Source organism: Ceratotherium simum, chromosome 7 (assembly GCF_057802395.1).
Source record: "Ceratotherium simum simum isolate JZ-2026a chromosome 7, ASM5780239v1, whole genome shotgun sequence".
Lineage (NCBI taxonomy): Eukaryota > Metazoa > Chordata > Mammalia > Perissodactyla > Rhinocerotidae > Ceratotherium > Ceratotherium simum.
This window is the reverse complement of record NC_141906.1, coordinates 33,956,497-33,984,452: the sequence shown is the minus strand read 5'-3', so window position 1 is coordinate 33,984,452 and position 27,956 is coordinate 33,956,497. Positions and strand designations below refer to the sequence as shown.

The following is a 27,956-nucleotide window of genomic DNA, read 5'->3' as shown; positions in this document are numbered from 1 at the left end:
AGAGAGAGGAAATAAAGGAGATGAGCTCTACAACTACCATGGCTTCCTGCCAGGAAGCAACTTTAGGAATGCAGAAGCAGGGTGTGGGACCCTAATGAGAGCCTGGAAGCCTCGCTCAGTTGAGGAGGCAAAGATTGGATTTTGGAGAGGCTTAGGCAGCTGGAGGTTGCATGGCCAGGTTCTGAAAAGGAAGGAGCAGTGCAGGCAAAAGAACTCCAGAAATCTCTATATGGCCCACCTGGAGTCTTTTGCTGAATACTAGGTTATGAATGCATAAAGTGAAACTCCCTAAGGCCTTACAGTGAACATCAAGGGAATTATTAGCAGAACACTTCTTGATTTCACACAGGAGACATTTAACTCTGACCAGACAGAGTGAAAGGTCCTTTGGAGCACCCACAGCATTCAATGGAGAGCGCAGTGGGTTTATTGTGTAGTAAAGACAGAAAAGTCCTCAGAGGGATCAAATAGATCTACAAATGCCTGCCAAAACAAAGCCCAACTCTCTTTGCAGAATGATCGCAAATAACAATAGTGTACCATTGATATTTTCCAACATCCAAGCAGAAATTACTAGACATGCCAAGAAGCAGGTCCAGTGTGACCCATAACCAGGAGAAAAATCAGTCCAAAGAAACATCAGTTCAAAGAAACAGATTCAGAAATGATAGAGGTGGTGGAGCTAGCAAAGATGTTAAAATAGCTATCATAACTAATAAATGTAAAGAAAAATATGAACATAATGCAGAGAGAGATGGAAGATATAAAAAAGAACAAAATGGAACTTCTAGGAATTAAAAAATAATAATATCTGAAATAAAAAGTTAACAGAAAGGATTTAACAGCAGATTGGACAATGCAGAAGAACAGACCAGTGAACTTGAAGATATAGCAAAGGACTATCTTAAAATGAAGCAGAAAAAGAGAATGAAAAAATCAAATGACTCATTGGTCTATGAGACAATACCAAGCAGGCTCAGTAAAGTGCATTTGACATCCTAGAAAGAAGATGGAGCCAAAAATACTAAAAGAAATCATGGCTCAAAAATTTCCAGATTTGATGAGTTAAAAATTTACAGATCCAGTAATCTCAAAAAACCCAAAGCAGGACAAACACACACAAGACTACCAAGACATAACCAGTTCCTAAAAACCTGATAAAGTGATAAAGAGAGAATTTTGAAGGCAGCCTAGAAAAAGACATATTATGTACAGAGAAACAAGGAAGACTTCTTGTCAGAAACTGTACAAACCTGGAGATAATGAAACATTTTTAAAGAATGAAAAAAACTGTCACCATATGCTTATATATCCAGGAAGACATCCTTTGAACATGGCAGTGAAATAAAAACCTTTTCAGACAAATAAAACCAGAGAATTTGTTACTAGCTAGCCGTTGTGCGCTATAAGAAACATCTTCAGATGGAAGAAAAATGGATCAGATGAATGCTTGGATCTAGACAAAGAGATGAAGAGTGCAAGAAATGATAAATATGTGAGTGAATATAAAATACGTTTTCCCTAATTTTAAAGTCATTTAAAAAGATAATTGACTGCTTAAAACAAAAATCATAATATATAGATGGTCTCTGACTTACAGTGGTCCTACTTAGGATTTTTCAACTTTATGATGGTGCGAAAGCAATAAGCATTCAGTAGAAACTGTAATTCAGATTTGAATTTTACTCTTTTCTCAGGCTAGCAATACGCAGTAAGAGACTCTCTTGTGATGCTGGGCAGCAGCAGTGAGCTGCAGCTCCCAGTCAGCCACACAATCACAAGGGTAAACAACTGATACACTTACAACCATTCTGTACCCAAACAACCATTCTGTTTTTCACTTTCAGTACAGTATTCAATAAATTACCTGTGATTTTCAACACTTTATTATAAAATAGGCTTGCGTTTGATGATTTTGCCCAACCATAGGCTAATGTAAGTGTTCTGAGCATACTTAGATTAGACTAAGTTATGATGTTTGGTAGGTTAGGTGTATTAAATGCATTTTTTACTAATGATATTTTCAACTTATGATGGGTTTATCAGGATGTAACCCCATCGTAAGTGGAGGAAGATCTGTATTGTAAGTTTTACAACACAACATGGAAGTAAAATGGATGACAACTGTAGTACTAGGGATGCGAGCAGAGAAATGGAAGTACGGTGTTGTAAGGATAAAAAGTGTTCACGTTTTACATGAAGTGGGGGAATATCATTTGATGGTACACTGTGTTGAGTTAAAGATGTGTACTGTAAAACCTAGAGCAAACCACTAAATATTAAAGAAGTATGCCTAATTAGCCAATAGTGGATATTAAATGAAATGCTGAAGTATGCTCAGTTAATCCAAGAGAAGACAGGAAAAAATGGAAGAAAGGAATAAAGAAATGTTGGGTTATATAGAAAACAAGTGGTAAGACTGTAGATTTAAATCCAATTATATCAATAATTGCATTAAATATAAATAGTTTTAATCAGGGTTTGGCAAGCTCTTTTTTGAAAAGAGCCAGATATTAAAGAATGTTTTAGGCTTTGTAGTCAATACAGTATCTGTTGAAACTGTTCAGTTCTACAATTGTAGCATGAAAATATCCATAGACATTACATAAATGAGTATAGCTGTGTTCCATTAAAACTTTATAAAATTTGAATATCGTGTTATTGTCATGTGTTACAAAATACTATTTTTCCTGATATTTTCCCCCCAACCCTTTAAAAATGTAAAACCGTTCTTATTTCACAAGCTGTACAAAAACAGGTGATAGCCTGCATTTGCCTGTGGGCCGTAGTTTGCTAACCCTTGGCCTAAACTTGCTCTCTTCGATCTAGTCACCTAGCCACCTCTGGTATTTAAGTTAAAATTAATTAAAATTAAATAAAAGACAGAGATTGTCAGAGTGGATAAAAAAGTAAGACCTAACTATATATATGCTACAAAAATCCACTTTAAATATAAAGATACAGGTTTAAAAAAAAAGGATAGAAAATTACATACTACTCAAAATTAATCGTAAGCTGGAATAGCTGTACTAATATCAGAAAATGGAGACTTCAGAACAAGAAATGTTAGATGATTGGCTGAACAGATATATTCATACAGTGGGATACTACTCACATTAAAAAGAAGTAGACTGCTGATACATGCAAAACATGGGCGGATCTCAGAAACATTATGCTGAGTGAAAAAAGCCAGACAAAATGAGTACATATCGTATGATTCCATTTATATGAAACCCTAGGAAAGACAAATGTATAGTGACAGAAAGTGGATCCATGGTTGCCTGAGGCTGGGAGTGACTGACTGACTGGGAAGGTGGTCACAAGGGAACCGTTTATTTAATCATAGTCTCTTCCATTTTGTTTTGTTTTGTTTTTGACTTGTCTTAGTTTGTTCTCTTGTTGTGTTAGGAAGCTTACTTATACATAAAATCCGGGTTATGATTGGCCACTTGTAAGTTGATAGCATGGGTGTAGTTGATTGGGTGGCATAAATGTATATTGGCAAAATGGATATTCTATTTTACACATTTTCTTTAGCGGTTTTAGAAATTTGTTGTCTATTTTTCTATCTGGTTCTTTAAGTATGAGCAAGAAACATATATTATTGTTTATTCATTTGCTAGTCAATTAGTTACTTGGGTTGGGAGAAGTTCATGTTTATGAAAAAGTTTTTTTTTTAAGTCCAAATCATCCATCTGTTCGTTGAACAAGTCTTTAGTGAATGTATGGTATGTGCTGGGCACTGTCCTAGGTGCTGAAGATACAGGCCTGTTTCATGTGGGATAAAGGTGATCAAACAGGCATTTATGATACAATGTGATAAGTAGAATCATTTTTGGACACCCAGCAGGGGCATTTAATCCTGATAAGATAAAAGAATAATAAAAGAATGATTTTCTAAGCAACAGTGAAACAACTCTGAGGATGAGTAGAGGTGGTTGAGGATAGAAGGTACTGCACGTGCTAAGATCTGGAGGTTAGAAACAGCATGGAATGTTTGGGAATTCTAAGAAGTTCAGTAGGTGGATTTGTTGAGCCACTAAACCAAAACTAGCACCTTGTTACTCTGGACTTCTTATTATATGAGAAAGAGTAATCCCTTATTTGTAAAGCTACTCTGGTAAAGTTTTCTATTACCTGAACATATCCATAACCAGCACAATAGGACAACATTTCTAAATTGAAGTGAAGGGATGGATGAGATAACTTAGGGACAAAAGAAATGAAGTCCTAAAATAGAGCCAGCTAGGGCCTGCAGAGTTTTCCAAAAAAAGGCAAAGAAGTTAAGAGCAGAAATCAGAAAAGTGGTGTCACAGGATGGCCAGGTTTCAAGAAAGAAAATGTGGTGACTAGTGTTCCATGCTGCCAAATTAAGACAAAGACTACAGCGTCCATTTAATTTAACTTAATGGAAGTCAAATTAAGGTGGGTTGGAGCAAATGGGACAGCTGAGCAAATGGAGACGGAGTGCATAGAAGTTTTTTCAGAAGGGAAAGGGAGGAGTGTGTGTTAGATAGAGGGGACTTGATCAGACTATTAGCATGATACATGTTAGCATGATAGCCCCAAGTTGATTTTCAAAATATCTCCACAAGTCCCTTACTCTTACTTGTGTTGTTGTTTGAGGCCAGCAGCAGTTAAAAAATCCATTGAAAGTCATATATAAATGAAAATACTTGTAAATTTCACATTTTGTGGCTTTTCAAGAGACCAAGTCTTAGAAAACCACTCTTTCTAGGAACATTTGGTTTTCTTTAAAGTGTATAAGCTTAAGCCAACACTTGTCTCGTTTTCAATTAGGTTAGATTTTATGCATGCAAGAACGAAGTATTGAGATAATGATGCTGCTTCGCCAACAGTGAGGAGGGAGGGATGGGGATGTTAGTTTTTCAACATAACTGAACAATCTCAGTGGAACACTTTCAGAAACGTCATTAAGATCTCAACTATTCTGAAACTGTAGGAGAAAGAGTTCTTTAAAATGGGATGTTTGTGGGGCTGGCCTGGTGCCGTAGCAGTTAAGTGTGCACGCTCTGCTTTGGCGGCCCAGGGTTCGCAGGTTGAGATCCCGGGCATGCACCGATGCACCGCTTGTCAAGCCATGCTGTGGCAGCGTCCCATATAAAGTAGAGCAAGATGGGCACGGATGTTAGCTCAGGGCTAACCTTCCTCACAAAAAAAAAAAGGGGGGGGATATTTCTATGCCTTTGTGTTGTCTTGTAAACTCTTTGGACATATTTGCAGAAATTTTGGTTTGAATTTTCTTAGGATGTCTGTAGCTTTTATTTAAAAAACTAAGAGGTTGTCTTATGTTGCATTCCCCAAGAAGTAGACCCTGAGACAAAAATGTGAGTGCAAGAAGTTTATTTAGAAAGTGATGCCAGGAAGCACTAATAAAGGAGGGGTAAGGGAGACTGGGAAGGGGGAAAAAGCCAGTACAGGATGTGTTATCAAGTAAATTACTTTATAGGCAACTGAGGCTGAATCCTCCTGTTGAGCTCTGAGAGACAGTACAGATCATATCTCAGATTTATCCCAGCCAAGGGTCAAAGGAGCTTTTGTCAGTGACTGGTTGAGGGCTGCTCCCAGGAACGGTTAATTCCCCTGCCCTGTAGTCGGGAAAAACCCTCATCCAAAGATTTGCACATGCTTGCAGGTTGGCCTGCACTGGAATCAGAAGTGTTGAGGGGATAAAGGTAAGGTGCTGCCAGCATCTCTCACAGAGGTAACAAAATATAATTTCATTTTTTGGTTAATTGAAGATATTTAAAAATTGTTTAATTGGCTGGAAATTCTACGACATTAAGTAATTATTAATTTTTAGGTGGTAATAATAGTATTATGGTTATTTTAAAGGAGTCCTTATTCCTTAGAGAAACACAGTCAAATATTTATGGATGAAATTATGATATCTGGAATTTGCTTTAAAATAACACGTTGGGATGGAAGAAGTCTCACAGTCATATGTTGATCATTGTTGACGTGTGGTGATGAGTTTATGGATTTTATTATACTAATTTAAATTTTAGGGTTTGTTTCAGCATTTTCATAGTAAAGGTTTTTTGGTTATGTTTTTGTTTTTTTCTAAAACGTTTAGTATTACCATTTTGCTGAGTAGAAATTTCTCTGTCTGCAGTTAAAGAAGTTCAGGGTGATATGAATTGTTAAATAACTAATATAAGACTGCCAGAAACATGTGTACTGTTTTCTTTTTCCTTAAATTCTAGATTTATCAAATGTTCACATGAACAAATCAATTTCTTTAGAAGTCTTCAGATAGGGCCGGCCCCGTGGCTTGGTGGTTAAGTGAGCGCGCTCCACTGCTGGCGACCCGGGTTCGGATCCCGGGCTCGCACCGACGCGCTGCTTCTCCGGCCATGCTGAGGCCGCGTCCCACATACAGCAACTAGAAGGATGTGCAGCTATGACACACAACTATCTACTGGGGCTTTGGGGGGAAAAAATAAATAAATAAAATCTTTTTTTTTTTAAAGAAGTCTTCAGATAGAACCTTTTATTGCTTGTGTTTTATTGATATTTCAATTGAACTACTTAAAAATCACCAACATTTTATTCAGACACCCTTGTTTGCTTATTGATCATTTTTAGCAGTCAGCTGACTGGCCTCCTAATAAGGTGTCAGCATTTTGCCTTAAATAAGACATGATCACCATCTGGTGGTGAATAACAGTAACTTTGGTTTGTGTATTGCTTTACGGTATATAAAGTGTTTTCATATACATTTTCTCATTTACTGAAGTAACTGTAGAAATTACAATGAACCCATTTTGTTATGCTTTCTGCCAAGATTTCAGGAAACTGTAATATGATATAGTATGTTACTGATCTAGTTATCTTTGCTTGTCAAATGACTGTTGATTAAAAGTATGATTTGATCATTTGTTAGCAAGGCATAAAGACAGTACAAATTTCATAAAGAAATGGAGTTCTGTTAATTTAAGGTCATAGTTCTGCAGAATTGTCTTTAAAAGAAACATCAAACTGATTTCATAACACCTAAAATCATGGTTTTGAATCATAAAGGCATCTTCTAGTGTGCTGTTCAAGTTTTTAAATACTATGGGACCGACATGATGAGGATGGAAGCCTGGCACTTTGTAGAGGTGTGAGGAAATTACTATATAGGTATTTCTTTAGTTGAATATATGGACTTCATTATTTACTCCTATATTCAAATGTCCATGGGTGCATTCACTTCTCCCATCCCTCTCCTCAAAAGGGAGGGAAAAAAAAAACAAAAAAACTGCAAAGTTGTCTTTGGTTAGTGGTATCACCTGATGGTTCACACAGTGCACTGAAACCCAAAACACTTTTGCCATCTTTTTCATCTTATCTTCCTCATCACCTTCCTGCATACTGTTAGTTCAGGTAATTTCTTTTTTGCATCTACAGGAACTCTCATTTTTTATAGCTGTCTGCAGAACTTTTTTTTTTTTTTACTTTCCTCTCCCTCTCTCCCTGTTGCTTTCCTTCTAATTTTTTTCTTGTCCCTATTCTAGTTCATCAAATAGTTGAATGAACCAGGAACTGTGCTGGGAATACAGTGATGAGAAAGGCAGATGGATCTGGCCCTTACCTTCATGGAGCTTACATCTAAGGATGAGAGAGGAGGAAGAGGAGATAGATGATAAATAATTACAAAGTGAGACTATAAAGATAATTAAGACTGTATGATGTCAAAGAACCTACCTGTCTTTTCTTTCTCTTTTCCTGTTTATATTTGGTTCTTGTTTTCTCTTAATTATCAGCATTGGGGGTGAATTTAAAACAATTTTTTAGCTAGTGTGCTTGATTTTCTGCTTTCCTTAAATATTAAAATTGCAAGTTAATTTTTCCATTATTTTGTGTAACATTATGGATAAAATCAGTTCTTGTGGGGTAGCTAGGCATTTGCAACTTGGCTTGGGTTTCAGTAGGATATAGTCTCTTGCAGGGTGAGCATTATCTAAGGTAGTGTTTTATGTTTTGAGTAACAGTGCTTGCTTTTGAATTCTAAAGCACAGTATTTCTCAACCCTTTTTTTCATGATCACACCCCTAAAGAGAAAATTTTAATTTAATTTTAAATTAATTTGTCTCTAGCAAGAGAAATTAAATCCTAAAAAATAAGATTTTGTCAGACAGGGTTAAGCTGTGGAGAACCATAAACCATTATCTGAGATTTTTTGCTCCCCTCAAGGACCAGTTTTTGTCCCCTTGGGGGCAGTATTGCCCACATTGGAAATATATGCTATAGTGAACTTTGCTTTTATAATTAAAAATTTTCCAGAAAGCAATTTGGAAGTGGAGTGACTCTTTCAAAACTTTTACCTTTATAAGAATGGATTGGAAAATAGTGGTAATGATTGCACAGCATTGTGAGTGTAATTAATGCCACTGGAATGTATGCTTAAAAATGGTTAAAATGGCAAATTTTGTTACATGTATATTACCAGAATTAAAAAATTAATCATGTAATATACCAAAACCCATTGATTTGTCTACTTTAAATGGATGAATTGTATATGTGAATTACATCTCAATAAAGGTATTGAAAAAAAGAAAGAATGAATTGAGAGAAGTAACGTTAGTCTTTCTGTTGCCACAGCAATTATTAGCTAGATTACACTTTAGAAATGGATAATGCGTCAGAGTGGATAGGCAGGAGCAACCCAAGATCAAAACGCAGATATGGAGCTGTGCAGAAAGAGTAGCTTCATTGACTAGTTAGGTCTTCTGAACTAGTCCTCTGTCCATTTGATACTTAAAGAAACATTAGAAAGAGCCCTGGATTAGAAGGCCAGAGGTCTGAGCTCTTGCTTTGCCTCTGTTTGCTCTTGGGCAGTTCACATCATGTTTTAGTTGCTAAGTTTTCTAGTCTATCAGAAAGTGTGAATTAGATCATTACTTTCACTTCACAAATTCTAAGATCCCATGATTGACTGTTGTGTTATTATAAGATAAATAAATACCTGCTTCAATATCTAGACGTAGACACTGAATATTAGAGCTGGAGGACTTTAGATCATCTGGTACAATTCTATTTATGGATGAGAAAATTACTGAGGTTTGCACCTTTCTCCTGACTCTGTCTAGTGCTTTTCATAATACACATATAATAGTTTTTAAGAATACTTAGTTGAAATACTAACTGCAGGCTTCTGAGTGAACTAAGACATGGTACAAATAAATTGGACTTTTATTAAATGTCTATGTGTATATTTTGCCTTTCTAAATTATGATAGTGATTAAACAAAAAGTTGTGGTTTCTGCTTTAAAAACTGAACAAATTAATAGGGCTCACGTACAAGGCAGATATATAGTAGTCACTTCCTCAGATTAAGATTGGTGACAGTGCTTGTTAGAAAATTTTTTAGAAATTTAGAAAATTTCTAGATTTTGCAGTTTTCCGTCAAGGCACTTCACTGCATCTGTAGTGCCACAACCTTAGTCCAAGCCATCATTATCTCTTGCCTGAAGTATGGCAGTAGCCTCCTAATTAGTTGTATTTGTCCCCCTCCAATTCATTCCTCTTAGAGCAACCAAAGTGATCTCCACACCTTTTTAAATTATGGAAAATATGAAACATTCAAAAGTAAAAAGTTGTGTAATGAACTTTCAGGTGCCCATCACCCAACTTTAGCACAATTGTTTAATTTTGTTTCGTCTATAACCCCATCCACCCCTGCCCCCTAGATTATTTTGAAGCAGATCATAGACACAGAATGGTCTTTCAAAATTTTAAATCAGACCATGAAACCTTTCCTAAATTCCTCCCTTGAGTTCTTGTTACACTTAGAATAAAATCTTAACTCTTTACATGGGCCCCAAGGCTTTATAAGATTTGACTTGTGATTACTTCTACAAGCAGCATCCTCTACCCTTTCTTCTTTCCAGCTACACTGGAATGGAAGCTTTTAGTTGCCTCAGGACTCTTCTTTTCTTTTCTTTTCTTTTTTCCTGTGAGGAAGGTCAGCCCTGAGCTGACATCTGCCAGTCCTCCTCTTTTTTTTCCTGAGGAAGACTGGCCCTGGGCTAACATCCGTGCCCATTCCTCTACTTCATATAGGACGCCGCCACAGCATGGCCTGACAAGCAATGCCTCGGTGTGCGCCCGGGATCCGAACTGGTGAACACTGGGCCGCCGCAGCAGAGCGCGTGCACCCAACCACTTGCGCCACCGGGCTAGCCCGCCTCAGGACTTTTCTGCTGGCGTTTCCTTGTGCCTGGCATGTTCTTCTCTTCATTGGCTTGGTTGACTGCTTCTTTATGGTTCATCTTTGTTAGAGATCTTTCCCTGATGGTTTTACCTTATGTAAAATGTTTCCCTAAGATGTTAGCAATTGGTGCATCTAGGTGAAGGGTGTGCTGGTCTTTCAGGTTTTCACTAGCTTTGAAATTATTGGGGATAAACATGTTGGGGGAAGAATCCCTCCTCTTCCTTAAATACTGTCGCTTCACTATTTCTTCCTTTTTAAATTTGTTTTGGGTCTTTCCCCCCACCCCTGATTATTAAATTGAGTAGAGAGAAAAGAGAGTAGGGAAATAGGGTCATCCCTTTGCCTCCCTCTGCCAGGATGCTGTTCCTTAAGTATAAGGAAAGAGTAACCCTTTAAAGACTGTCTGATGTGAGGGAGGCTCACATCATCTTACCCAGAGGTCTTTCCTTTCCATGAAGAAACATCTACCTTCTCCTTCAGGAAGGAGTGCTGAATTGCTGGTTATCACAGTGTCCAGTCGTGCTTATATTTGTGGTACAGTTGTCCCTGTGTATCTGCATCCGTGGATTCAACCAACTGTGGATCTAAAGGCCTACAGTGGTTGCGTCTGTACAGAACATACCTAATTACCTAATGTTCTGAAAATGAGACTACTTTTTTCTTGTCATTATTCCCTACGCAATACAGTATTACAACTATTTACATAGCATTTACATTGTATTCGGTAATATAAGTACTCTAGAGATGATTTAAAGACTACAGGAGGATGTATATAGGTTATATGCAAATACTACGCCATTTTATATAAGGGACTTGATCATCTGTGGATTTTGGTATCCGTAGGGTTCCGGGAAGCAATCGCCCACGGATACTGAGGGACAACCGTACACAGATTACTTTATTTGCTGCACAGACATTTTCACAGGTTTTTTGTGTGTGTGTGAGGAAGATCAGCCCAGATCCGATGCCAATCCTCTTCTTTTTTGCTGAGGAAGACTGGCCCTGGGCTAACATCCGTGCCCATCTCCCTCTACTTTATATGGGATGCCGCCACAGCGTGGCTTGACTAGCAGTGCGTTGGTGTGCCTGTGCGTCTGGGATCCGAACCCGCGAACCCCGGCTGCTGAAGCAGAGCGTGCGCCCTTAAGCGCTACCCCACCGGGCTGGCCCCGACATTTTCACAGTTTTGATTCTGAAATAATCTAAGCCATGTTTGGTGTGTTTCATATTGTGAATATGATTCTAAATGAAACTCAAAAAGCCTAAAGTAGAAAAGCAGATACCGCATGGTTTCCCTGCCTGCAAAACAACTGTTGGATTTATTTTTTTCCGAAACGGTAATAAGCTGAGTTGAGCGATTATTTATATTATACTTACCTGGCATCTCTGAAGTATAGCTTTTCAGATAGTGGCCTAAGTTACAGTTCATAATTGTGAGCCATTTCTTTGCTTTTCAGAAAACTTTAGGATGGTTGATTAAATGAACTCTTTGAAGATAAGATATATAAATACAGACAGTTATTTCAAGGATCAAGTGGGCTCTGGGACTGTTTTCATTATTGCTAAAACTGTGCTCCCCTAACAGAGTTTAGAACAACTGGGCAGTAAGGAAAAGCTTATTGTATGCTTATCTTTCTCTCACTGTGTCTGAAATCAGTGTTCTTTTATCAATCCATAAAATCTACTGTTTTTGTGACTCTAAGTGTATCTCTGCTTATAAGCTAGAGGAAGTTTAAGTAAAAGACTTTACTGAGAAATGAGAAGAATTATGTCACTTAGTTATTGTGAGCTCCTGTAAATTTCTGCCATTCAAAAAGCAGAATCGTGAGTAACAAGACTAGAATTGCAGAAGCAGCAGCATTCTTAAGGCTTGGTGCTGGATAGATGCTTAGAAAAATGTCAACATATAGAGAATCTTTGGGTGATTGGATCAGTAGTGCAGTCTGGGATTCTACCACTTTCTGCCGCTTCATACATGCATCATCCTGGCAACCCTTCGTGAATTCACACAGCCCCTGACCTTTTCTTCTCCTTCAGAATCTTTCATCTCCTGAGGCCTTGTGAACGAAACGGGTCTGTTAAAGGTTATATATCAAATCTATCATGTGAAAAGGTAGAGAGATCTTGGTTTAATTGGAACAAAACCTATTATTTTTCAGAATGACGTGAAGTTGGTTAATAGATAATTCTTTAGAATGAAGTTAATAATTACCTAAAGTTCTGAAAATGAGAGTACTTCGAAAATGTTCCAGGGGATAAATAAGTGAATTTACAGGTTGTCAGTGCATGTTTTGGAAAAGGATCATGTTTTAAAAATATGATTGATAATTTACAGCTGCACTGTCCAGAATCATAGGCACTTGCCATGTGTGGCTATTTAAATTTAAATTAATTAAAAATAAATAAAATTAAAAGTTTAGTTCCTCAGTTTTAAATCGTGGGTTATAAATTGTAGTTTTAAATATGCCAGCTCTATATGTTCCAGTACAGTAGCCAATAGCCTTATGTGGCTCTTGAGCACTTGAAATGTGGCTAGTGTGAATTGAGATGTGCTTTAAGTATAAAATGCACATTGTTTTGAATATGTAGTACAAAAAAAATGATGTAAAATGGATAAAGGGGGAGTCAGAAGGCACAAATTCCCAGTTATAAAATAAATAACTCTTGGCAATGTAATGTACAAATGGTGACTACAGTTAATATACTATACTATATTGCATATTTGAAAGTTGCTAAAAGAGTAGGTCTTAAAAGTTCTCATCACAAGACAAAATTTTTGTAACTATGTAAGATGACGGATGTTAACTAGACTTATTGTGGTGATCATTTTGCAATGTATACAAATATTGAATCATGTTGTACATCTGAAACTAATATAATGTTATATGTCAATTATACCTCAATTAAAAATAACTATCATGTAAACAAAAGTAAAATATCTGAAATTTTGAATACTGATTGTATCTTGAAATAATGGGATATATAGTGTTAAATAAAATATATTATTAAAATTAATTTTGACCTCTTTTTTACTCTTATGAATGAACTATAAAATTTGAAATTATTTGGCTCATCTTAAATATTTCGATTGGACAGTCCATGCAAGAGCCAGTGCTCTAAGAAGCAAATCAAGTAATATGTAATCTGTTTCTACATGCCTAAATCAACGGCTACATTTGGAAAGTGGGATGAAAAGCATTTATTATATATATTTATTTTTGTCCTCTTGGATTTTTAAAAATAGCACCAATTGTACAAAATTTTTTGTGATTTCATATATCTATATGATATGGAGGACATGCATAAAACACTGGTGTAAAGCTTTTAGCTGACTACTAAATAAGTAGACAGTATAAGTAGACTACTAGATAACAAGACAGTATGAATACTATGGGCGTTCCAAGGACAAAGATGTTGCTGGAATCATCAGAAAACTATCACAGAGACTTTTGGGACTTTTTATTGACCAGACATTAAAAGATGAATATGATTCAAGTGGGCAGAAAACAGTAAGTTGGAGGGTCTGAAGAAAGCCCAGATAGGTAGTGGACTGGGTATGCTTAGTGGGTAGTGAACAAGCTAGAATGATTTGAATCAAGGATTACATTGTAGAACTGAGAGAGAGAGGGACTCTGAGGCTAGGCTTAGAAATCTGGATGAGTTTATATGGGTATTTAGGAGCCATAAAAGATATTTATGAACTTGGAACTGACATCAGAGCAGCATTTTGGAAGATTGGCTTGGTTACAGGAGATTGTCTGTAGCTATTTTTCTGAAGTAAGAAGGTACAGTAATATCTTAGAGGAACTGGGGGACATAGAGAGCAGGTTTGAGATGTAGGAATGCAAGATTCAAGAAGTCTTGAATCATCGAGTCTACTGTTTGGGGAAAGAAGAAAAGGAGCCGGCTTATAGACCGGAAGTCGTAGCCTTAGTCCTCTTTCCCATCTTGCAAGATGGCGGGTGAAAAAGCTGAGAACCCGGCTCCTAAGGAGAAGAAACCTGAAGCTAAGAAGGCTAATGCTGGTGGCAAGGTGAAGAAGGGTAACCTCAAGGCCAAGACGCCTAAGAAGGGGAAGCCCCACTGCAGCCGAAACCCTGTCCTAGTCAGAGGAATTGGAAGGTACTCCCGGTCGGCTATGTATTCCCGAAAGGCCATGTACAAGAGGAAGTATTCAGCAGCTAAGTCCAGGATTGAAAAGAAAAAGAAGGAGAAGGTCCTTGCTACTGTCACAAAACCAGTTGGAGGTGACAAGAATGGTGGTACCCGAGTGGTTAAACTTCGCAAAATGCCTAGGTATTATCCTACTGAAGACGTGCCTCGAAAGCTTTTGAGCCACGGCAAAAAACCCTTCAGCCAGCATGTGAGAAAACTGCGAGCTAGCATCACTCCTGGGACCATTCTGATCATCCTCACTGGGCGCCACAGAGGCAAGAGGGTGGTTTTCCTGAAGCAGCTGAGCAGTGGCTTGCTACTTGTGACTGGACCTCTGGTCCTCAATAGAGTTCCTCTGCGTAGAACACACCAGAAATTTGTCATCGCCACCTCCACCAAAATTGATATCAGTGGTGTGAAAATCCCAAAACACCTGACTGATGCTTACTTCAAGAAGAAGAAGCTGCGTAAGCCCAGGCACCAGGAGGGTGAGATCTTCGACACGGAGAAGGAGAAATACGAGATTACAGAGCAGCGCAAAGTTGATCAGAAAGCTGTGGACTCACAAATTCTGCCAAAAATCAAAGCCGTTCCTCAGCTCCAGGGCTACCTCCGCTCTGTGTTCGCTCTCACAAATGGAGTTTATCCTCACAAACTGGTGTTCTGAATGTCTCACAAAGAACCTAATTAAATACTGATCCATCAAAAAAAAAAAAAAAAAAAAAAAAAAAAAAAAAGAAGAAAAGGAGCCGCTGAAACTGACCTTGGTTCCGCAAGTATCACCAAAGAAGTAAAAATAAAGGTGTTTTAGCTTTATATAATGTCTTGCAGTTGTAAAACTGTAAGATAGACGATACAACCCTTTATTATAGATGAGGAATTTGAGATTCAGTGTTTAAAGAACTTGACCGGAATCATGGGCTCCTTGTATTAAGTGGTGGAGCTGAGAATTGAGCCCAGGGCTTTTTCATCCTACTGTATTGTCATTGGCGTCTACTCAGTTGTCTAAGCCAGTGCCTCAGGTTTTCTGGACTCTCTCTCTGTCACTTTGCATAACCAGTCAATCACTAAATTTTATTGTTTGTTTCCTAAACATTTCTCAGATTTTCCCACTTCTCTCTGTACAACCTCTACCTTAGTTCAGGTTACTCTCATCTTTCTGGATTGATATTTTCCTGAATTTACATGTAATCTCTGCCCTGCACCCCACCTCCTAAAACAAACAAGCAAATAAAAGCAGTCTGTTTTCCTACAATTCAGTCATTGAGATCTTTCTGAATTGCAGAGCACTCTCTTGCCTAAACTTTTATTTATTTATTTAAAGATTTTATTTATTTATTTATTTTCCCCCCAAAGCCCCAGTAGATGGTTGTATGTCATAGCTGCACATCCTTCTAGTTGCTGTACGTGGGACGCGGCCTCAGCATGGCCGGAGAAGCGGTGCGTCGGTGCGTGCCCGGGATCTGAACCCGGGCCACCAGCAGCGGAGCGCGTGTACCTAACCACTAAGCCACGGGGCCGGCCCAAAACTTTTAAATAAAATGTAAACTTCTTAGCCTGGCCTCATAAGGCTCTTCATGATTATGCTGTTTTTCTGTGTCCATTCCTCCAGTTCCACAATCACTTTGTTTTTCAGCCTTTTGCATCTGCTGTTACTTCTGTAAGCGATGTCGTTCCCGGCTTTTCTCCACTCCACACTCAATCCCATGCTTCAGGTCTTGGCTTAGTATAATTGTCTTATTTACTTGTCTATACTCACTCCTCCTATGCTGTTCCCCCTTACCTCCAGCTCACCCACTGTCTACCCCTCTAAGAAGACTCGCTTAAGTAAGCTCATTAAGGGCAGAGACGATTTCTTGCTTACTAATAATGGACCCACAGAAATTTGTTGAATGGGTAAATATATTTTTATACTTGAGGGTCATTTCAAGTTAGAAGTAGCTTTAGTAGACAATAAAAAATCTGAAAGAATGACTGAAAAAAATTACTCTATCATTTCCCAACTTGTTTTTTGGAGCACTTGTATCCTACAAGATATGGTGTGTTTCACAAAAAAAGATTCCATGATCAAATATGTTATAGAATGCTGCAGATTGTATCCCTGTGTTGGATATTCACAGTGCACATAAGACCAATCAATAAAGGCTTCAAGAAGTTCTGTGGTGAAAAAACGACTTTTTGTTTTCATCTGGCATTTTCCTAATATATTTGATTATAGAACCTTTTTAGATAGTATACCTATAATTTCTCTTAGGTTACTAGTGGTATTTGGTATTTGGGAAATGCTAAATTTGACAGGCATGTGCATGTCTTATTTCCCTCATGTCTAATTAATATAATTAACATAATCAGATCATGCCCAAGGGATATTTGAGGGAACTTTGGTTGTTTACAGTTAGAATAGAGAACCTGAGGGAAGATATAGCAATCTTCAAATATTTGAAGGTTCTAGTAGGAGAGGAATTGAAAGTATTGTCTTTTTTGTGTGTGTGTGAGGAAGATCAGCCCTGAGCTAACATCCGTGCTAATCCTCCTCTTTTTGCTGAGGAAGACCGGCTCTGAGCTAACATCTATTGCCAATCCTCCTCCTTTTTTTCCCCCAAAGCCCCAGTAGATAGTTGTATGTCATAGTTGCACATCCTTCTAGTTGCTGTATGTGGGACGTGACCTCAGCATGGCTGGAGAAGCGGTGCATTGGTGCGCGCCCGGGATCCGAACCTGGGCTGCCAGTAACAGAGCACAAGCACTTAACCGCTAAGCCACGGGGCCGTCCCAAAAGTATTGTCTTTGAAACTAGAGATTAAGAGCAAAAACCAGAGGAGGAAGGTGTACGAAGGCAGATTTTGACTTCTTGTTAGGGTAACTTTCTAATAATCAGAACTTTTGAAGGTAAGTAAATTTTCTATCCCTGGAGGTTCTCAAGCAAATATCTATAGGGATGCTATAGAGGAGTTGAGCACGTTAAATAAGGGCTAGATTGCAAGAATAGTTTCCTGAAACAATTTGAAAACCATTAGCCTGTATTTCTGATATATCCATCAACTTGGCATTTATATTCCTTGATTTCCTTTCTAATTCTGTGAATCTATGTCTTGGTCTGCAATCTCAGTAAAGAAACCAATTATGTCTTTTGAGAAACAGAGTAGAAATTTTAGTTGTATAGTTAAGCACTTGATTTTTTTTTTATAGACTTTATGTTTTAGAGCAGTTTTAGATTCACAGAAAAATTAAGCACAAGGTATAGAGAGTTCACATAGACTCTCTTTTCCCACACATGCACAGCCTCGCCAGCATCTGCGCACCACCACCACCGTGGTACATTGGTTACAGTTGATGAACCTACACTGACACATCAACATTGGTTACAGTTGATGAACCTACGCTGACACATCATTATCACCCAGAAGTCTGCTGTTTATGTTAGAGTTCACTCTTACTTGATGGTGTTTTGAAAGAAAACGTGAATATTCCTCCTCATCTTTAAGAAAGTGGTTTTCAGTTATTTCTTGCCCTAGTTGTGTGTGTGTGTGTGTGTGTGTGTGTGTTGTGTGTGTGTGTAGAAGACCAGCCCTGAGCTAACATCTGTTGCCAATCCTCCTGTTGTTGCTGAGGTAGACCGGCCCTGGGCTAACGTCCGTGCTCATCTTCTTCTCCTTTATATGGGACGCCGCCACAACATGGCGTGATGTGTCATGGGCACCTGGAATCCGAACCTGTGAGCCCCGGCCGCCGCAGCGGAGTGCGCGCACTTAACCACTGCGCCACTGGGCTGGCCCCTGTTTAGTCTTTTCTGATTGAGAGGTCTAACTGATAGCTAAAATGAATGTTATCTATCTTGAAAAAGTATTCAGCATTGGGGAAAGTTCATTTTTTTATAATCTTAAATGTTGATAAATGTTTTATTTCGCTGGCTAACATTATTTTTTCTTGCTTTGAAGTACCAAAAGAATTGGTGGAGCTCCATTTGAAGTTGATGAGGAAGATTGGCAAATCTGTTACAGCAGACAGATGGGAGAAATATTTGATCAAGGTACAAATTTGTAAATTACCTTTTCTATTACTGAAATATTACTGTAGCATAAATTGATGTTATGTTTCATAATATGCTTAACTTTTAAAATAGTCTACTAAAAGTTGTAGAATGTGACTCAGAAATCCATATGATTACTGTCAGTATGTGATTCTCTTTTGCAGCTACTAAGCAATAGTCTTGAGTTCTAAAGTTAGATTTTGGAAGTGTTATGTCTCTCTTGTGCCTAACACTGTGCTCAAGACCTTTCATGTCTTCTCTCATTTAATCCTTAAAATCATCTCAACCAAATCAAGTAAGATACAGATAAGACCCAAGAAAGTTGTTGGTTTTCCTTGAGAGCACACAGCACGTGTAGGCAGAACCAGAATTTGTCTCTTACTTACAAGGTGAGGTGTGCAGAGACCTTTAGGTCAATATGAGAGACTTCTAGGTTATCAAGAGGGCCAAACCTATCCTTAATGAGAACAAGCTGGGTAATGAGAAAATGATTGCTTTAGGGTAAACCCTATTACAGGCAAGACCATTCAGGAAAAATTGTTTGGAATTGCATCCAAACTTTGAGAGCCACACAATTTTAACATACTAGAATATTAGGTTGTATTTTTAGGTGATTGAAAAACTATGTAATTTTATTGTCTTCTTTTAAAAAATATGTATGTTTATAGATACCTGTATTTTCATATCTGCCTTTTTTGGGGAGGAGGAATGTGTGTGATTATAAAGTGCTGTGAAAAGAGGAACCATCAGGGAACAAGAGTTGCTTGTTTTATTATGAAAATCACATATGCTGTTCCAGTTATCTTTGCTGTAAAACACACCACTCCAAATTAAGTGACATAAAACAATAATCATTTTAATCAGCTCACTGATTCTCTGGGTCAGGTATTTGGAAAGGTCACTTTTACTATACTCTGTTGGTTGAAGCAGCCACAATTCTGCCCAGATTCAAGTAGAGACCCTGAACTCTCAATGGTAGGAGTGTCTTAACTTTTGAAAAACCCAATGTGAAATATGTTCCAATATTTTTGCACGAGTTTGAAGCACTGCAGAGTTGGCTCAGCATTTGAAAACTTTGATGCTATGTGATTTTCTAAAAGCCTGATTAACTAATGTTTAATTAAATCTCTGAAATATATTAAACTGGGAATGATAAATGAGTAAATTTTTAACTATTCAAAGTGCTTTTTAAAATACCAGTGAAGTTTCTGTTTTGCTTTTAACAAAATATTTATTAATGATTAAGAATCAAGGTTCTAGAGCTTAAAAAGATACTTGAATTTCAGGACACTCATTTTATTTTTCCTTTTCTTTTTTTCATTCTTTTTCAGTTATTTTATTGAGGTTCGGGACACTGATTTTAACATAACATTTTAAAGGGTGTAGTTTCTTGTGAATAAATCCATTTATTAAAGTGAGGTTGTTTTTTTGTTTTTTTACATGTTCTGAGAATTGAGGTAGCAATATCTTGTGTACTAATCCCAGCTCTGCTATTAACAAACTTGAGGACCATGGATAATCTACTTTGCCCCTTATATCTCAGTTTCTTCATAAAATGTGAGAAATGGGATGAGATCACTTCATAAACCCCTTTAATTTTATGGTCACAACCACAGGTTCTAGCTCAGTTTTTAAAAATTGAGATAGATTCACATAATAAAAAATTTGCCCTTTGAAAGTATACAATTCAGTGTTTTTCAGTATATTCACAAGGTTGTACAACCATCATGCACTGTCTAAAGCAGAACATTTCATCTCCCCAAAAAGAAACCTCATACCCAGTAGCAGTCCCACCCCTGCCCCCGCCCCAAGTCCTTAGTGACCACTAATCTATTTTCTTTCCTTTTTTTTTTTTTTTTTTGTGAGATCAGCCCTGTGCTAACATCTGCCAATCCTCCTCTTTTTTTGCTGAGGAAGACTGGCCCTGGGCTAACATCCATGCCCATCTTCCTCCACTTTATATGGGATTCCGCCACAGCATGGCTCGACAAGCGATGTGTCGGTGTGCGCCCGGGATCCGAACCAGCGAACCCCGGCCTGCTGCAGCAGAGCTCGTGCACTTAACCACTTGCGCCACCGGGCCGGCCCCACTAATCTATTTTCTGACTCTATGGATTTACCTATTCTGGATTTTTCGTATAAATAGAATCATAGAATGTGTGGGCAGTTGTATCTGACTTCTTTTACTTAGAGTAATGATTTCAGGGTTCATCCATGTTGTAGCATATATCAGAAGTTTGTTCCTTTTTATGCCTGAATAATATTCCATTGTATGGATAATATCACATTTTATTTATCCACTTATCAGTTTATGATATTTGGCTTGTTTCCATTTTTTGGCTATTGTGAATAGTGCTACTATGAACATTTGTATACAGGTTTTTGGATAGACATATGATTTCATTTCTTTTGAGTATATATCTAGAGTAGAATTGCTGGGTCATAAGCATAATTCTATAGGAGCTGCCAGACTATTTCCAAAGCAGCTGCACCATTTTACATTTCCACTAGAAGTGCGTGAGGGTACAAATTTTCCACATCCCTCCTCATCAACCCTTATTATATTAATAGATTGGTTGATTTTAACCGTCCTAGTGGGTGTAAAGTGTTACCTCATTGTGGTTTTGATTTGCGTTTGCCTTATGACTAAATGATGTTGAGCATTCTTTACATGTGCTTGTTGGTCTTTGTATATCTTCTTTGGAAAAATGTTTATATCCTTGTCCATTTTTTTATTGTTTTTTCGTTGTTGAGTTTTAAGAGTTCTTTGTCTATTCTGGATACTAGACCCTTACCAGCCATATGATTTGCAAATATTTTCTCCCATTCTGTGTGTTGTCTTTTCACTTGCTGTGTAATGTCCCTTGATGCATGAAAGTTTTAATTTTGGTGAAGTCCAATTTATTTTTTTCTTTTGTGGCTAGTGCTTTGGTGTCATATATGAGAAACCATTGCCCAACCCAAGGTCATGAAAATTTAATCCTATATTTTCTTCTAAAATTTTTGTAGTTTTAGCTCTTACATTAGATCTATGATTCATTTTAAGTTTATTTTTGTATGTGCTGTGAGATAGGGGTCCAGCTACATTCTTTGGCATGTGGATATCCAATTGTTGCATTACCATTTTTTGAAAAGACTATTCTTTCCCCCTTTGGATTGCCTTGACATCCTTGTAGAAAGTCAGTTGACCATAAATGTGAGGGTTTATTTCTGAAGTCTTTATTCTCTTGAGTTATATGTTGTTATTTATTCAGGTACCATATTGTCTTGATTACTGTAGCTTTGTGGTAAATTTTGAAATTGTTCATCTTTTACAAGACTGTTTTGGCTATTCTGCACCACTTTTATTTACTTATGAGTTTGAGGATCAGCTTGTCAATTTTTGCAAAAATGCCAGCTGGGATTTGGATAGGGATTGTGTGTAATATGTAGATAAATTTGGGGAGTATTGGCTTCTTAACAAAAGTAAATCTTTTGATCCATGAAAATAGGATGTCTTCAAAATATTTAGATTTTTAATTTCTTTCAAAAATGTTTTGTAGTTTTCTGAGTCCAGTCTTACACTTCTTTTGTTCAACTTATTCCTTAGTATTTTGTTGTTTTTGATGCTGTTGTAAATGGAATTGTTTTCTTAATATCATTTTCAGATCATTCATTGCTAGTGTGTAGGAATATATCTAATTTTTGTATATTGGTCTTGTATCTTGCAACTTTGCCAAACCCGTTTATTAGCTCAAATAGGTTTTTGTGGATTCTTAGGATTTTCTATATACAAGATGGTGTCTTCTGCAAACATAAATGCTTTTAACTTTCGCCTTTCCAATCTGGATGCTCTTTCTTTTTCTTGCATAGTTGCTCTCACTAGGACCTCTCGTACACTGTTGAATAGAAATGGTGAGAACAGACATCCTCATCATGTTCCTGATTCTAGGGAGAAAATTTTCAGTCTTTCAGCATTTAGTGTGATGTTAGCCAAGAGGTTTTCATGGATCCTTTTTCAGGTTGAGGAAATTCTCTTCTTTTCCTAGTTTATTGAGTATTTTTATCATGAAAGTTGTTGGATTTTGTCAAATGGTTTTTTTTGCATCTATTGAGATAACCATGTATATTCTGTCCTTTATTCTATTAATATGGTGTATTACATTGATTAGTTTTTATATGTTGAAACCTTGCAATCCTGCAATCAATCCCACTTGGTCCTGGTCCATAATTCTTTCTATATGTTGCTAGATTTGGTTTGTTAATTTATTTTTGAAGATTTTTGTGCCTATATGCATAAGGGATAATTGTCTGTTTTCATGAGATGTGTTTGTGTGGTTTTGGCATCTGGGTAATACTGGCCTCATAGGATGAGTAGTTAGTGTTTTCCCCTCTTTTATTTTTTTACAAGTGTTTGTAAAGTATTAGTGTTAATTCTTCAAATATTTATTAGAATTTAGCAGTGAAGTCATCTGGGCTTTGGCCTTTCTTTGTTGGAAAGTTGTTTTGTTTCTTTACTCAATCTTTTTATTTGTCATAGGTCTATTCATATTTATATTTTTCCTTGAATCAATTTCAGTAGTTTGTGTTTTTCTAGGAAATTGTCCATTTTATCTAGCTTATCTAGTTTATTGGCGTAGTTGTTCATAGTATTCACTTATAATCCTTTTTATGTAAATTCAGTAGTAATGTCCCCTCTTTCTTTCCTCATTTTACTAATTCGAGTGTTCTGTTTTTTTCTTGGTCAGTGTAGCTAGAGGTTTGTCAATTGCGTTGATCTTTTTAAGAACCAACTTCTGGTTTTGTTGAATTTCTCTATTGTTTTTCTATTTGATTATTTTCTTCCTTCTACTTGCTTTGGGTTTAGTGTGCTCTTCTCTAGTATCTTAAGGTGGAAGTTTAGGTTAATAATTTTAGATCTTCCTCTTTTTTAACATAGGCATTTTCAGATATTATATTCCATCTAATCCCTGCTTTCGCTTCAGTCCATAAATTGGTATGTTGGATTTCATTTTCATTCATCTCAAAGTAGTTTCTCTTTTCCCTTGTGATTTCTTCTTTGACACCTTGGTTGTTTAATATTATGTTGTTTAATATCCACATATTTATGAATTTCTCCAATTTTTTCCTGTTAACTGATTTCTAATTTCATTCCATTATGTAGGAGAACATACTTTGTATGATTTTGATCCCATTAGTTTTGTTGATATTTGTTTTATGGCCTCATTTAACATATTTTAGGTCCTTCTTCAATATTAAAAAATAATTTTTCTACTTAGGTATTTATTGAGATTTGCTAATTTCATATTTATATTTACTGTCCTTTTTTCTGATTTTTAAGACTTTGATACTCTATAAGTAAAATTTATACACACACACACACACACACCCATGTATAGATGCATATTTTTCCCTTATCCTTTTTGACATGCTAAACTCTCTACTATTTTATTAAAGAACTATAAACTCTCCCTTAACTCTTTATTTCCCTTCAGCTGCCACTCATACTCATTTCTTCACCTTTGTATTAGTTAATCTGATGCTTTCATGACAAATCACCCCAAAACATAGCAGCTTAAAATAATGAACATTGAACATTGATCATCTCACAGTTTTTGTGTGTTAGGAATCTGAATGTGGCCTAGCTGGGTACCGCTGGCTGGAGTCAAGCTGTCAGCCTGGCTTTCAGTCTCATCTGAAGGCTCAGCTGGGGGGGGATCTGCTTCCAAACTCAATCACATGGCTGTTGACAGGATTCAGTTCCTTGTCATGGCTTCTCCATAAGGCAGCTCACAACATTGCAGCTCCATAGGGCAGCTTACAAGATTGCAACCAAGCCAGTGAGTAAGAGAGCACCTAAGACAGAAGTCATGCCTTTTTGTAACCAAATTTTAGAAATGACACACTATCACTTTTGCCATATTCTGTGTTTTAGAATGAAATCACTAGATTTGGCTCAAAACCAAAGCAGGGGTTCGGTGAGGGAAAGGAATCACATAAGGGCAATGAATACCAGGAGGTAAAGATCGTTATGGGCCACCTAGAAGCTGTCTGTCTTACTTATATAGCCAAACGTCTTGAAATTATTTTTTTTGTTTGCTATTCTGTTTCTTTGCCTCCTATTCACTCCTCAGTCCGTTGAGATTTTTCTTCTCTGTATCATTCCATTCCAATAAAATTTCTTTTACAGCACAAGGGTGTGAACAGTCTCCTTATTGTTAAATTCAAATGATGCTTTTATTCCATATTTTCACAATTTCTCTAGTTGTTCTTTCCTTGAAACACTCTCTTCTTTTGGCTTTTTTCTTGCAACACTTTGCTGATTTTCCTTCTACCCTGCTCTTTTCCAGGTATTTCTTTTTGTCTAAGCTCCTAAAAGTTTTTGTACTGCAGTGCTTTGCTCTAGACCCTCCTCTAGTTTTATTTTATACGCTCTCCCTAGATGGTCTTCTTTACTTCCATGACTTTAAACTGCATATGCTAACGATTCATATTTTCATCCTGAATCTTCTTAGTTCCAAGGCCAGTATACTCAACTACATATTGAACATCTTGACTCAAAAAATAAAGTGAATCTATATTAGAGTAGAGACTAAACTACTATAACAAAGAGACTCCAAAATGTAATTGCCTAAATAAGCAATAAATTTATTTCTCTCCATCATAATAATCTGACTGGTCTAGACTCTTGGGACACCTCTGTTCCATGCTGTTATTCAAGGATCCAAGATCCTTGTATTTTATTGTTCTCCCCTAGGGCATTTTGCTTTTTTGTGTTGTAGAATGGACTTCAGCTGCAGGATAGGGAAAGAAAGTCCAGAACAAGCAATTTTGTTTTAAGAAGTGAAACAGAAGTTACATACATTACTTCTGTTGTTCCATTAGTAAGAACACAGGCACACGATCATACCTATTTGTAAAGGAGGTTAGAAAATGTCAGCTCTTCCTGAGTGGCCATAAGCTTAGGAAAATGGGATGGGGGTTGCAGATTTGTGTGAGAAAGATTTGATTCCCTTTGGGAAGAGTATACATTCCCATGCTGGTGAATTCAGACATGGTGTGTGTGTTGGTTTTTGTCAGTGAAATGCAAGGAAAAGTGATATGTTACAGTTTGGGGCAGAAGCTTTAAGAACAGTGTGTATTCTCCATGTTCTCTGTTCACTTTGCTGTGATGACTGATACTTTTTTAGGTAAATGCTGCTCGTTTTGAGGTGAAGATGATATGTAGCAGAGCCACTGCCAACCTGTCATCAACATGTAGTGTACCCCAGGAATAAACTTTTGTTGCTGTAAACCTAGGGCGTGGCAAACTATTTCTTAAAGGGTCAGACCGTAAATAATTTAGGCTTGTGGTCGTTAAAGTCTCTGTCACAACTACAGACAATTTCTAAATGAATGGATATGGCTGTGTTCCAATAAAACTTTATTTACAATATCAAGCACTCATTCTGTGGGCCATAGTTTGCCAAGCACTATTGTAAACCATTGAAATTTGGGGGTCATTTGTTACTGCAGCACAACCTAGACTACCCTGACTAATACCCTTGGTTAAATAGCACCAATACCCCCACCTACTAAAAATCTAAGTATCATCCTTGACTCCTTTCTCATTTCCCAAACTAAATCCTGATCTTTCTTTCTCTTTGAGCTCTTAATTTAGCAGATGAAGATATTAAGACCCAAAGAGCAATACTTATTCTTGGCCATGTATCCAAGTTAGTAGAAGGAGCACCAGAACTTGGATAGATCTGCTGTTACTTTTATAGTATTTTTTTGTAACCTAGAGTTTTTTGTTCCTTGTCTTGGTACATGGTACTACTATCTATTCAGTCATTAAAACAGAAAACTTCTGGTCATTCTGGACTTCTCTTTTGTCCTTCACATCTAGTATATAACCAAGCCCTGATTGATTTAGCCTCCCTAATCTCAACTCAGTCTACTCAGCCCTCATTGTCCCTACCCTAGTTGAGGCCGTTGTCTCTCACTTGGATTACTGTGGGAAACTCCAGATTGGTTTTCCTGACTCTGGTACAGTTACTACAATTATAATGATAAACTGAAAATCATTGATCTTTCTCCTCTGCTCTAAGCTCTTTTGTTTTTTTTTTTTTTGTGAGGAAGATCAGCCTTGAGCTAACATCCATGCTAACCCTCCTCTTTTTGCTGAGGAAGACCGGCTCTGAGCTAACATCTATTGCCAATCCTCCTCCTTTTTTTCCCCCAAAGCCCCAGTAGATAGTTGTATGTCATAGCTGCACATCCTTCTAGTTGCTGTATGTGGGACGCGGCCTCAGCATGGCCGGAGAAGCGGTGCGTCGGTGCGCACCTGGGATCTGAACCCGGGCCACCAGTAGCGGATCATGCGCACTTAACCACTAAGCCACGGGGCCGGCCCTGCTCTAAGCTCTTAATGAACGAGTCTTTGTTGTTTTCTGCATGGAAAATAAATGTTTTAACATGGCCACAAAGTTGTTGATGTGATGGTCGCTTCTTTTTTCTCTGGGGTCTTTTCTTGCTATTCTCTCTATCTACCTCATCAATATATGCTATATTCTACCATACAGAACTATTTTTGATTTCTAGAATGGTCATGCTATTTTTGGCTCCTTGGTTCTTTCTGTATGACTAAAGTAGGCCTTGCCTTTGAGTCTTCCACCACTGTCTTAATATATCACCTTGTTTTATTTCCTTCATAGTATTTATCACTCTCTAAAATCACCATGTTTACTTTTTAAGTCTGTGTCCTCCACAGAATCAAAGCTCTGTAACGGCAAGGATTTCTGTCAATCTTTATTACATTTTTAGCACCTGAACCAGTGCCTAACACTTATCTGTTGCTCAAATGTTTGTTGAATCAATAAATGGATGAATGAGTGAACACTTTCCTCGCAGAAGCCCTGTGCGTGCGTGTCTCAGTGTCTCACACCCTCTTAATCCCCTGTCACTTAGTGTGTTCTGATATTCAGTGTTTCCATAGTAGTTAGTACTTGTCCTCCACCAGTCATTTCTTTCTGAGCATATAGTACTTGGCTACTATAGTAAAATAGTATACACTGTTTTGTAATTGTCCATTTATCTTCTTGTATTTGCCCCCCTGCTCCCGCTCCACACACGTCCACACTAAAATGCAAGTTCTCTGAGGTTAGGGAGGTATCCCTATTTTTCAGCGTTTTCATCTAATATTATGCCTAGCTCTTGGTAGGTGCTCAAACATCTTAAATGCATATGTGTATCAGATATCAATTTTTAGTGCCTATTATTTTAGGTCTTTCTAAGAATAATTTCATAGATACTTTTTGCTTTTTTTGATGCCAGCAAAATTTTAAAACATTTGTTTTAAAGAATCCCATTGTTCCTAATTTAGGTGGCCCTAAGGTCTAGGTTAGAAAAACTGAGGTTGACAGATAACTACACTGCTTATAATTATGTCTCACGTGCCTCTTTGGACTAACTTGTAGTCTTTGAGAGTTAGACACAGCTCTTGAATTTCCTCAGGTTGGAGGACCTTGTATTGTTAAGGAAGTGAGGTTGGTGAAAAGGTTTCCCACAACCTCTTTTTATTTTTAATATTAA

General features: G+C 37.3%; 2 protein-coding genes across 3 annotated transcripts in view; both read left to right on the top strand.

Annotated features, from left to right (window-relative positions):
* RSF1 (remodeling and spacing factor 1) overlaps positions 1-27,956 on the top strand; it is a 150,686-nt gene that overhangs the window by 29,957 nt on the left and 92,773 nt on the right. For both annotated transcript variants that reach the window (XM_087433499.1, XM_004434034.3), the window contains exon 2: positions 18,313-18,404. In XM_087433499.1, the coding sequence (XP_087289625.1) occupies positions 18,313-18,404 (92 nt within the window). The remainder of the gene's footprint in view (positions 1-18,312; positions 18,405-27,956) is intronic.
* Positions 14,154-15,119, top strand: LOC147916642 (large ribosomal subunit protein eL6). Its single transcript, XM_087433498.1, has one exon. The coding sequence runs from the start codon at positions 14,175-14,177 to the stop codon at positions 15,039-15,041; it is 867 nt and encodes a 288-aa protein (XP_087289624.1). The 5' UTR covers positions 14,154-14,174; the 3' UTR covers positions 15,042-15,119.

Excerpts from the sequence above, each read along its gene's own strand:
- LOC147916642 (XM_087433498.1), top strand. The coding sequence starts at position 14,175 with ATGGCGGGTGAAAAAGCTGAGAACCCGGCTCCTAAGGAGAAGAAACCT.